This window comes from Aplidium turbinatum, chromosome 14 (assembly GCF_918807975.1).
Source record: "Aplidium turbinatum chromosome 14, kaAplTurb1.1, whole genome shotgun sequence".
Lineage (NCBI taxonomy): Eukaryota > Metazoa > Chordata > Ascidiacea > Aplousobranchia > Polyclinidae > Aplidium > Aplidium turbinatum.
This window is the reverse complement of record NC_137485.1, coordinates 3,215,794-3,229,109: the sequence shown is the minus strand read 5'-3', so window position 1 is coordinate 3,229,109 and position 13,316 is coordinate 3,215,794. Positions and strand designations below refer to the sequence as shown.

Genomic DNA, 13,316 nt, shown 5'->3' with positions numbered 1-13,316 from the left:
AAAAAGGTTGCCAGATATTTTTTAAACTTTTAGAAAAAAATCTTATTTTGGCATTTTTAAAGTAGTAGTTGCCCAAAACTTGCCCGTAAATAAACAAACAAGCTTTGGGCGAACACTACTCTTTAAAAATGCCAAAAAATTAGTTCTTCCAAAAATTAAAAAAATATTTGGGTTGGGACCAATTTTGCACTTCGCTTGTCGGATATCCAGCCGAGTTGGTCATCCCTATACTATGAATCCCTGTTGCAACCGTAGGCTATCTTGTAAGTAAACAAAATCAGTAGGGCTTGAAACTTGTTTAGTTTATTGCTAAAGCTTTCGCCACCGTGTTGGAGACTTTATAAATTACACAAGTTCCCGAACCTGAATGGGTTTGTTTGCTCATAATGTTTAATTGTTCGGTTGCATCGTAAATGAAGGGGCTTGTACGCACAACTTTTCATCAATAATATCGAGGAACCAGAACAGAGGTTGAGAGACATCAGCGTCCGTTTCATTATTTGTATCTGCAAGCCTGGCTTCAGTTCCAGGTTGGATTGTATTAAAGACTAGTTGCATAAAATAAAATTTTCTTTGGCGTAAAGCAGAGATCTATAACAGTGAGCAAAATATATAATATAACAATAAACGTCACACGACCGGTACAAAAGTACATTAACTACATAATTGACCTTAAAGATCGCAACAGTGACGCCCTGTCTGCGGTATCTACATTATTGTACAGTTTTTCAAGACGACCCTGGATTGGTTTAAGGGCCCTGGGCCAGCGAACGCATTTTTGATCTCTCGCTTGCGAAAAGAGAATTTAACCTGATCAGGAGAGTTGTAAACTGCAAAACACCCTTTCAAACGTCAGAATAACGTCTTAAATGGGCTTTTTGATCACAGCTCTCCTGCGGCTGTGTTACTGACTCTACTACGTTTCGTCTGTACATCACCGGGGGTTACAAGCTAATTCCATCTGTTTTCATGTTGGTCTTGCATCTGACTGTAAAAGCTCACGCGAAATACATTTAAATACATTTTAATTTATTGAAGTGCAACAACAGTGTCAACAAAATCATTTACAGTATAGTACGATAATAGATATCACCATGTGAAGTCACCCAAACATTTTCTCAGTTGTTTGGGAAAAGAACAATTAAATACATGCGGCTCAGAACTGGCAATGTCAGCAAAGAATGGAATGGGCTTCCCTTGTGACGTGTGGTTTGACTTGTACCCACGGATGAGACGCATTGTTCTAATATGATTGGACGTGGATAGTTGGACTTGGACGATTGACATTGTCTTTAAACTGTCTGATATAATTTCCTGGAGGATTATACAAGGCGACCGCAAAGAGTGTGCCTTGGCCGTCATCCGCAACCCCAATTCCAATTTCTTTTGTGTTTTTCCACACAACTTGGGAAAAGTGAGTAATTTTTCCTCCATTTTTAGAGCGACCAGGTCTGTCAAAGTCGTAGTTTTTAATCTCCGCATACCATTGGTTGCAAATCTCGTCTCCTGAAAACAATAATTCATGTAACCCACTTTTCACATGAGGCTATAATCTGACAGTCTATTTCAACGTTTCTTTAATCCGACAGGACTGATTTTTTCAGAAAGCTACGTCGTTTAATGATGGCCCCTCTAGCTTGCCCAAGACGCCAGTCCTGTCTGATTAATTATTAAGAACAACGTCTTATGAAACTATGGCGTCAGAAAAACTTATGTGTTGAAATTCAATGATTATCATTTTTTTATGAAGTTTTGTATGTGGAGGCCATCTGCCAGCAGTGGCATGACCGGCTGATGATGATGATGATGAAGTTTAAACTTTTCCAAAAGGTTGGTTATATTAAAAATCTATTATACAGCTTTTATCATTAGTACAAAATTACACAGATTTATTTAAAACAACACACACCTGTAATCCTCCGATCTTGAGATGTGTGTTTGTAAGCTCCATTTTCTCCATATCGCTCGTTTTTGCTTCGTTTCAATAACCTCATTCTAACGAGGGTGTCAGCCCATTCTTGAGCCAACCTTTCCAGTTCGGTATTTTGTATCAAACTGCAAACAAAAAGCGATTTTATAGAACAACACCCTGGAACAGCTTAATTAAAATAGTGTTTTTTATACTGGTACAAAATATCACATCTATCGGTTCCGGTAGCTTAGCCTACTTCGAAACAGCTCTATTAAAAATAACAATGCATGGGGTATACGATTGGTGAACTTGCAAATCGTAGGTCATTGTGTTATTATTAAAATCTAGAATTTTATATCAAAAAAATAAAAAAATTTAACACCAACAAATTTTCTGGAATAAAAATTGATGCCAAACATTATAAGCAGGCTTGTCATGATTCGTACAATAGAGAGGGGTGGTTGAAATAAATTTTTGTGATCCAAACAGTCCGGGAAATGACGAAAGCTTTAATTAGTTCACTATATACTAAGGTTTGGTAGATACATTTTAGTCCTTCTATCATTTTCCATAGTTAAATAGAAGACTAAGATGAAATCAAATCATGAGATTTTCAACACGGTGCCCATAAGACATGAAACATTTCGAATGAACATGTCATATCAAAGTGAACCAGCAGTATGTTAATCCTTGCTTTAATATTAGTTGAATTCTATGGCACACAACAGCTTACAAATTTGCATACATTTTTGTAATCATCAAAAAAATCTTGTGTCAATTTCCATTAATGGCTGCACATTTGTGTACGTTCAAATCGATTGAACAGAACCGATGCCATTTTAGTGTGTTTGCTTGTTGATGTATAACCGACTTGTGATGTAACAAGGAAACTTTATTTCATCACAAGAGTAAACTACCAGGCGACTAGCGTTGCGACATAAACGTGAAACTTACGCAGGATGCCCATGGTGGCCCCTCAAAAGATTGTGTTGATTGAAACACTCTTCCCTGAACGTTGCTTTCACATTTCTAATCGATCTAGACATTCTTGATTCGTCGGTTCTTTTTGAGAGATGATCTGAGAATACAAATTCGCAATAAACCAAAAGAAATAATCATCGTCTTGAATGAAACTGCTTGATTTCAATTTTTAGACTATTTTCAAAAATCCCATTCTATTCTGATTTTTTTTTTGTTTCCGAACAACACAGCTACGTTTCGTTATACTAAATGTGCCGAAAGACCTCGGTTCTTTTCTGTTGAAATTAAAAAACAAAATGAAATAACACTCGAAGAAGCAAACCTGGATGAAAAAGCGTGTTGTAAAAACTGCTTTTCAAAATTACGTTTAGACCACAATTGCATGCACATTCAGGCGTTGATCGAACTTTTGACAGTTGTTACTCGGATTTTGCCATGTATCTTGTAAACAGCTTTTAGGCACACAAATGGGTTTCTCTCATATATTCTTTATAACTGTTCATCACTTGAGGTTTTACGCCAAGGAAAAATATCTCAAGTGTTAATAAGTTTTATGTTTGACACAGTTGTGGTCTCAGCAACTAATTTTAGAAGATACCAAATGTTTTGGAAACAATATGGCGCTTTCATATCATTGAAAACACGAACGAAATAGAATACAAACAATTGTGAAAGTAGCTTTGCTGAAAAAAGTAATCAAGCACCAGCTAGACGATTTTGAAATGATTCAGTTAAGTTTTGAGTTTGGCTAGACTAACACTATTAAGGCGTTCTCAGAAATAGGTTAAGCATTTGTTTTTTGATGATGTTGTGTAAAACCTTTGAAAACAACAAAAACAAGTTGTGTTTCAAAATAAATCGTATGGCTTGTAATCGTAAAATTGTATTGCAATTGTTAAATAAATCGTAATTTATTGTTTTAGAAGAAGCCAGAACAGAAGAAATAAGCAATATATAGTTTGTGTTGAAAGCGAGTGCTTCACAAAACTAGGCTAGAAAGTTTTTCCTTAACACAAAATTTGGTAAATTGTCACTACATGTTGTCAAAAAGTTATAGTAACAACTAACAAAGCATTCAATCCTTACTTTTCAAAGGAAAACCTTCGACCATATATGTTGACATCATATAAACGAATACAGCGTGAAAAAAGGGAAATTGTAAGTAATACATTTCTCTATTTGGTTAAATTATTTAAACGATAAAATAATTGAAGAACACTTCATGTGTGCAAATGCTGCAACAAATCTCAGGTTAAACTTTAATATTCTTTGGTAGCCAACACCCGGTTCTCTAAACCAGGGTTGCCTAAACTTTCGACAAAAAACGATAAATTGGCCTAATTTTACTGTATATACTGTGTACGACGACTAGCCAGTCATTCGGACATTTTTGTGCAAACGTTTAATTTTCTGTGATATCAGTGAAGTGCTGGGCCTTAAATAAGACATTTTCATTATTTGTTCTAAAATGTCCGAATTTCAAACTAATAGGCTACTTAAATAAAGTAAACAATATCACACCAAATCAGAAGAATCGATTTATTTAAATACAGAGCTTTCGCCACACAAGTGTGGCTTCATCAGTATAAACTGCAACAATAATAAAGAATGATATACAGTAGAATTCGCCTATAGTGACACCTGAAGGGACCGCGGAAAAAGTGTCACTATAAGCGAAGTGTCACTATAGACGAATGATGACGTCGTTGATAACTTCACTTGTGCAGTATCTGCGCATGCGCATCCCATGTTGGTTTAATTCAAACCGTCAACAAATCAATCCTTTATGGTTCAACCTCTGCATGCGTTAAATCAATGTAAAAAGATGGATTTGCTGGCTGGGAACTGGCGAATGCTGATAAGGACAAAATATGATTCCAACTTAAACTGGAAATACACCGTAAAGTGTCCTTAATAGGCTTAATTCTCCAATAGGCTACTGTCCGAATTCCTCCAGGATTACCTGGCAGCTCTGGTCTACAGTAAACAAAGAAATGCCAAGATCAATACTTATCTAGTGGAATGTTTGTAAGATCACCAGCAGTCAAAATTCAAATACTTATGGAGGTCAATTCTGATGGATAACTTTGAAGTGTTTTACTTCAAAGTAATGCTCAACTGCTTTTTGGCAACTTAAAAAAATTAATTTTCCCTGTTTCATTTTGATCACTTCACTACTACCGCTTGCTTTCTATCTGCTGCATGAAGGCTATACACAAGCAAGTTACCATAATTACGGGGAAACTTGAAGGTGTGACTTTTGAAAGTTTATTAAAATTAAACTTTGCCATAGATTTTCTTAATTCGTAGATAACGCTCTCTTAGTAAACGCATCCAAAATGAATTTCAAACTGGAAACGCTTGGGAATTTATATAGAATTTAAGCTGGAGACATTTTTTTAAGTTGAGCGACAATAAAGCGAACAGAAATGAGAAAAGCCTCGACCACCATTTTAAAAGTTGCTGCGTTGGGAAATCACTTTGACATCTCGATAAATTACCGAATCTATGAAGAATACAGAAGATTGATCCCTCAAAATCAATGTTTCCAATCTAAAATATTTTCATTGATAGTAAAAGTTTGATTCACGGTAAAGTGATGACATAATCAATTTCCACTTGGGTAATATCGTACGACAAAACCCAGCCGATCAATATACTGCAAACATTCTAAGAACTAATGCTTGTAACCTTGTTTTCTCCTTTATACCAATCTCAGATTTGACTCTTTGATCTCGATCCTGCGATCTTTTCTAGTGTTTACCTATATAACGCCATTTTTATTTGGAAAAGTATGACTATTCTAGTGCGAGTCGGTTCAGTTGTCGGTCTTTCTGTTTTAGTCGAGTTTTAATTGCTACATTCATTGACATTTCTTCGTCAACACAAACTATCAAATCAAAACTTTTCTCAAATGTTTCCAGTCTAAAATACAATTCGGTCAACTACATTTCATGACTCAAAAGTTACAAACAAATTGCAATAACTATAGTTAGATGAAATATAAGACCAATACCCCACCACCACAGGTTCGGTCTGTATGTATCTGCACTGCAACATGCTACTGACTGAGTGCATGGTGGGGAGAAGCTTTGTATAAAATACCTGTATTTATAGTAAAAAAAGCATTTCTGGTGATTAAGTTGTTGATTCGGTGATTCATGTTATACAAAGTAAGACCTGCACTTGCCTCTTCTAAACGTAAGCTAAAGCTTGTGTTTGTGAAAGCGTTATTTTGCTTTACCTCAATATGTAGCGGGAACTGTGCGTGGTATTGCGTGATAAGTTGCGTGAAATTTAAAAGATTATTGTTTATGCTAGTAATGAGAATTAATTTTCTAGCGAATCAGTAAAGCAACTATTGACTATATTTAAGGTATTGAAGTTGCCTGCATTTAGAAACAAATTTGCCAATTCTGTCACAGATGTAAAGTTTCTATCAAAATGGCCTCTCAAGACCAACTAGCCTACATAAATGACGGCAGTGGTAGTTTATCCATCGCTTAGATGATCCTTAACGACTCTAAATGAAAATGCTTGTTCACATCTTAATATATGCAGATTATGGTATCGGGTTCTGCTTGTAAAAAAACGAATGCAATTTCATTCCTGGAAAGATGTACTGATTTATATATATTTTTTTTAGACATTGTTTATTTCCCTCAGTTGCATCATCATACAAAGTTATGATAACTTCACGATGACGTTGTAAAAATACAGAAACAATCCAAGGTATATGCCCTTCAGAGTTTTTCTAATGCAAGCCTTGGAATGCTCTCGAGTCAAACCAAAGAATTAAGTGACCGCATGCTGAAAACCGCAGATTATAAAGGTTAACTAAAGGTTAAAGGTTAAATCTTTTTAAAATGGAATTCATTTTTTAAATATTGCAAAATAGCTCGTCATGCGCTTCATTGTGCTATATTTGGAAGATCTAATAAAAACGGGAATTGCGTCTGTGAGAGATAATTCCCATCAGGGATTGCGCGTGTTCGAAATAATTACCTTATCATTTTTTTATTGACCTAAAATTATTCTTAATGGACTACATGGACTGATGTCAATGTAATATCACCTATGATTACACCAACGATTGAGTTTTGTAATAAATGTACTTTTTAACTGGATGGTTTGAGCTTGTTAGAAACTTTTCTAAAAAAGCCGGTTTATAAATCCACAAGCAACCAATTAAAACCCATAGCCTCAATAATGGTCACACTTGGACCAATAATCAAACTTCACATTTCTGTCTGGGTGCAACTAGAAAGGGGTGTCAGTTACATTGAACCTATGACTCCATGTCAGATAGAAATGAAATTGTTTATAAAATTTTTCCACTTGGGAACAGATAACACGATGCAATAATCACGAAATTTACAAGAAAGAGGAACAGTGGTTGCGCAAATGCTAGTTTACTACGATTTTTTAAAAAACTTTAAAACTTATATTTGAAATAAGATTTTTTATGTATATACAGTAATTCTATGTTGATCCAACGAAAACGTGATCTTGGCAAGCGACACACAATATAACGTGACCTATGACAGCAATTTTATCAATAGCCAACATCTATAGCCTACGACTGCGGTTCCCCTTTGTGGGTTGTTTCCATTTACCAGTCTTGCTTATTGTTGGTGATGCATGTGACTGATTTCATCGCCGATGTGAGGCAATAAACATGCTTACAATGCATTTCTTTAGTTTTTTTTCAAGTGGTAGCTCACTAACTAGAGCTTCATAAAAGTCGATTACACCAATTTTTTTAAGACAAAATAACCCTTAACCAGGTGGTTAAGTTAGTTGAAAGTATATTGCAAACTGAGCTTTGGCGTTTCATTCATAAAATGTCCATAAATTTACATGCACGATTTCTATTTAAATGAATTTAGCCTGATGATTGTTTTGCCAAGAAACAATAGGCAGCTTTTAACTGTTTTTAGTTTCTGCTGTCATTAAAATGTACATACAGTATTTCCGATGTGAGCTACCTATAAAATTATCGTACAAGCTATCATCAATTCATCATTTATGATGAAAAGAGAGAAATTCCGACAATAATCAAGCAATTATAATTGTTATTTTAGGTGTGTTCTAAAATTAATAGAAGAGTTGTTTAAACGAGTTTGGAAATCACTTACGTCACCGTACATATTTATCTTACGTTGTGCTTTTACATCGACATCTTTTTGAGAGTTGATTGTTTATTTACGCTAACAGCTAGTGGCGCCGTTAGGGTTCGTTATCGGAAGGAAGACTGCTGTAAACTTTGAGGATCAAAAATTATGAATCAAACGTTGCTGCATTCTTATCGAATTAAGATTTAATTCAAGTGGGTCACCGACGAGATGGAGTAGGCTAACAACGAAATGGGTCACCGACAAAATGGGGTCACCCAGGTATGTCGTAGATTAGGGGTTAAAGGAGGTTTAAAAAAGGAGGCTTAGGTAGACCTTTGCCACCCGATTAATGTCGTCTAACGATGAAGCAATTTCTCCTCGTGACATATTACCTCTGTTTATACATCACTTCAAAATTGCTTCAGGCTAGAGACCAAGCGCAGAATTTATTGTCATCAGCATTTACTATGTAGAGTGTTTATAAATAATCATCTTGTAATGTTTCAAGTTTATTACTTTCATTGTTGACAAGCAATATTCTCATTAGATTTTTAGTTATTTTGAGCCTTAACTCATCTATTTTAAGTTGGCAACACTGCTGGTTTAGTGTTTTTTATGAGCTTCTTATGTTCTACCGTTTTTCTCATGGTGTCACCTTTCGCTATTTAAATAGTTGCTGCTTTGACGTATAAAAAAATTACGCTGACACGTAATACGTTAGTAACGCTGAAAGGTTACGCTCGCACGCAAATGTTTCTTGGCACGCATTTGGTACGTAATACGCAACTTTTTACGTGGATGCACAGACACTGTCATACCATGCGAAAACTCAATAAACGGTTTTGACCTCAGATTTATAAGAAGGAATTGAGAAAATTTTTTCTGTTATCACATTTGGCCTATTTTTACATCATTTGCGCTTTCAAGCGATAAATTTGTTACCAAGTCGTGCTTGTGTCGTCAACTTGTGGTGGTGCCAGAGAGTAAACATTGCTCGACAAGAGTAATTACTTTTTGTTACTGAATGGAAATAGATTTTATGGCTTTCGTATGGTTCAGTGCAGGTTCGGAAGCCATAGCGTCAGCAAGTAAAAAATTAAACCTCATTTCCTCACGCAGTTCCCCACGGAGCAATAATATTTTTGACAAATATTTGAAGACTTTACACAACTCCTGAAAGCGTCTTCTAGTTAGTTAGATAGTTTTCTCCTGAAAAGTCTGTTGCTCTTCCACGTATTCCTATCTTTTACTTTCCGTTTCATTTTGTCATAATTAATGTAACTCCTGCCTTCAAACTATCTAACACTGCAGTTTTTAAATGCGTTAGGCTACCCGCAAGTCCTCACAGAAAGCTGTGTTGGACAACTGAGTTTGTCTTCATTTCTTTATCGCGATCCGTCGCGACCTCGTTTTAAAGCTTGCAGTTTGTCGCTTTATTTCAGACACTTTCTCTATGATTACAAATACAAAACCGAACTTTAGCTGACCCAACGATTTTTTTTTTGTCTTAATTTAAAACCCTTTTTGGTAATCAGACTGTGACATATTTTTTTATTAAAACTTTTGTAAGCAAGCTATTATGAATCATTTAATTAGAACGTCTAAATATATCAATAAACAATATTTATTTCAAGTGACATCCAATTTTGTGTTTAATTTAAAACAATGTTGAAAAACTTGTGATGAAATACGTCACGGCCATAATTAGATATTGTAAGATGTTGTCTTGTGGTGACTAACACAGCAGCCAGCTACTATGTGGCTTACACAAGGATGTGACATGTGTGGTGTTGCTCAATCTTGTTGGTCTGCTGGGTATTTGCTGATGAGCATCAAATATTTGGAGAATACATTGTGGCAAGAGTTGTGTATTTGAATCAGTGTCAATACATGATTACTACCTACATTACAGAGAAAGATATTGTACGTCTTTTTAATAAAAGTTAGCTCAGTGGTTACGCGCCCGGCTCAAGATCACGTGGCGCAAGTTCGACTCTCGGGGTGTGCGCTTGAGCAACGCATTTCAGGATTGCTCTCCATTCAGCGGCACCTAATGAATGGAATAATTCCCCAGCAACAACACTTCAACAATTGGAAAACTTCACTCTGCCAATCTCGATAACCGGCACTGCGTCAAGAGCCTCTAACAAGTATGCGAAACTACCAGGAATAACCAATCAATGCTTTGTTAGTCCGAGGATAAAGATTCAAAACCAACCAATCAGGTCTTTTTAAAAAAAATAGAAGCTGCGACATCTCATAACAGAAAAATAAACTGACGTTTGGAGACACATAGACCCTCAAACAAGAAAAACTTTATGTTGCAGGGCGGTTATGTAGATACCAGTGCAGCCGCTGGGTCATTAATTAATAACATAGTCTACAATTGCCAATCGATCAAGTTCATTTCAGTACAACTTTTCACAAGATTGATGATCAATGTATACTTATTTGTGCTTCTCGGAAAAAACTTGATCGCTATCTTCACTGAAGACTATGATTTGATGTAAAAAAAAATTATCCTGACTGTCTGATTATACTATCACTGTCTGTGTAACATATAAGTATACAGCAGTGGTGTACGGTGACCATTTTGTCGGGGGTTTAGTGTTTTAATAGCTGTTCAGCTTATATAACATAAACTGATATGATATGCGTGTGCTTGAAACTGTCTAAAAATTTGAACACCCAAAAATTGGTCACCGTGCGCCATTGATATACAATATCTCAGCTGGCAACAGACTAGGCCATTTGATGGTCTCATTACCTCCATGTCAGTGTAGGAACCTCTTTCAACTTTATATCATGCACATATCCTGCATATTTCAAATGTGAATTGTTTCTAAGTGTAGCAAGTAAAAGTCGTGTACATTACTAGCTGAGGTTAAGTTAGTATTTGCAAAGTAATGAAAAATGCAAAACTAAGACCTATCAAAAAATCTGACCTACCAAAAACATCAAATAATTGCAAATGTTGGAGTCTTACTTTCTGATAATGTGGCAGTTTAAGTGACAATTAATTTCATGAAAAACTAAGATAGTTTTGCATATAATTCTACATCCGGAAAAAGCGGAAAACATGCATGCGCAACATCAACCCTTTCAAATTTTAGAGCAGATAAACTTTAACCTTTGAATGGATAACGTAAAAATACATTTTCACAGTTGTATAGGTTCTTAAATCTTTTTACTCACGGAACACCAAGTCAAAAAACAGTCCAAAATAAACCAGAAGCTGAGTTTTTAGTTTTGTTTTTTAACTGTGCTTGACGTTACGTTTATTGGAACCATGCTTTGAGTTTTTGGTGAGTAAGTAGGGTTGCTCATTATCCTTCACAGGTTTAGTTTGTTTTTTATTAGGCTAGTATGGAACACAAGAAGATTATCACAAACTTTTTAGCCTTCCGGATTTTAGCCATCCATCCGTAGAAAGTGGTTTGGTGTCATAAAGTATAAGCTTTCATACAGTTTATGCTAAAGAGAATAAGTTAGTACCTATGAACACTTCATGATACATACAAGCAATTTAATACAATTGATAATAATCCATTTAATGAACAAAGTTACCTGATAATCTTCTTCTAACAAGCTTGATATTATTAACCACTTTCAAGATTCTCAATGGAAAGTTAATGTTAAAATAACTTCTGAAACAATCTTGAACATTTTTTACTCTAGATAAGGACTCTAGTTAACCTACCCTGGTTAGTCGTGGAATCTCTACTTTAAAAAGAATATTCACTGTATATGAGAGCTACAAATGAGAAACAACAGCAAAAACCTCGCTTATTGTGAGGTGTTGCAATGCTCCGTTTTAGCAACGCTGCCTTATAGAACCTGGAAACTTCAAAATTTCAAGGTCTGGCTAAAATCTCCAAAGAAATTATACATGAGATGTGAATATTATACGACTCTACTACTACTAGTAGTAAAATAGCATCGGAAACTGTAGACAGGAACTGACGTAACCCTATCCTGTCTTTTCGCAGAACGTCGGCAGCAATTGCTGAGTGGTTAGCGCGTTGGGCTCGCAGTCGAGAGCCTGCATGTTCGACTCCAGCCACCCGCACTTGCTGTTGTTTCTCTGGGCAAGAAACTTTACGATAATTGCCTCTACCCAGTGATCGATTTCGAGTAATGGGTAGTACCAAATTTCAGTAATAAGTAGAGTAGACAACCGGAAACAGACATTGCAGTCGGCTGCAGCGTGGGTCAGGTGTACGTCGGAAGGCGTACACCGATGCATAGCGCTCAAGTCCGCTTTCCCGCAATGCAGGGTAAACATATGAAAAACAAACAACAAACAAACAAACAAACGTCTATAGTAGCTTTAGGCTCTACGGCAAGTTCGGCAACCCTATGCTCATGAACAATATGATATTATGCGATTGGAGAAGTGGCATCTAAAGGCTAAATACAAATAAATTACAGAATGACTTAGTTACTCACCAATGTTATTTCCTCCAAACAATCAATATCCAAAGTTTTGTTCAATGCAAACAAGTGTAATACAAAATAATTTATCAATATGCTGCAACACCAAAAGTTCCAGGTTAGTTACATCATAATTAAAAGCATTGCGACGCAAAATACCGAGTGCCCACTTCAGTGACGTCCATAGAATTTAACTCCACAAATTCTAGAAGTCTCTGATGTGAGCCAAGTGTCAACTCGCTTCACAAAGGCAGCGATCATAGCTTCTTCTTCTCTCGTGTTGTCGCTGCATTTCAGGACACCCGTTGGTTAGCCACTGCCCACATCGTCAGTAGATACTAGGCCTTCTATACCATGGGGTGGTCCGTACAGCGGGCTATTTTTGATTATGTAGGGCTGTAGGCTATCGTTTCCATTTCACCACACTGACAAGCAAAATCATCGCTTTAAAAAGTATCCAGTATCGTTGGCAAGGTGTCTAGGGGGTATTTTTGGTCCTGGATCTGGGATGAAATTAGAAACTCGTAACTTTCCCAAGAAGCCCAGGAGCTTGAAGAAGTCCCTGCGTATTGTTAGAAGTGTACTGATTCGGGACCCAAGGATCTCATTGGTACCGAACCCAAATTATCCTCTCAACCCCCTGAAGGTATCTGCAAGGGGTATCACTAAATCAATTAAACAACTACCGATAACTGGTAGACCCCAACTTCTTAGAACTTAGCTCCAACGTTGCACATTAGCGTGCGTGGTATTTTTATGTAAATACAGTGGCATCATAATGTTTATGGCAGTAGTATCAGTAATATCACGACTGTTCCAATGAATACGATATACGTGTTATGGCTTTAACGCTTGCTAAGTCTTGTAAAATT

The 13,316-nt window shown here is 36.2% G+C and overlaps 1 protein-coding gene across 2 annotated transcripts; it reads right to left on the bottom strand.

Moving 5' to 3' along the window:
* Positions 1-1,028: 1,028 nt before the first annotated feature.
* Positions 1,029-12,543, bottom strand: LOC145783539 (Golgi-associated plant pathogenesis-related protein 1-like). 2 transcript variants are annotated; one of them, XM_082595439.1, is made up of 4 exons: positions 12,460-12,543; positions 2,867-2,990; positions 1,910-2,055; positions 1,029-1,506 (listed from the first exon to the last, which is right to left on the bottom strand). In XM_082595439.1, the coding sequence occupies exons 2-4, from the start codon at positions 2,956-2,958 to the stop codon at positions 1,244-1,246; spliced, it is 501 nt and encodes a 166-aa protein (XP_082451565.1). In that variant the 5' UTR covers positions 2,959-2,990; positions 12,460-12,543; the 3' UTR covers positions 1,029-1,243. The 2 variants fall into 2 exon arrangements, with proteins under 2 accessions (XP_082451565.1, XP_082451564.1); XM_082595438.1 differs by lacking the exon at positions 12,460-12,543 and adding an exon at positions 3,980-4,153.
* Between the last annotated feature and the right edge of the window lie 773 nt (positions 12,544-13,316).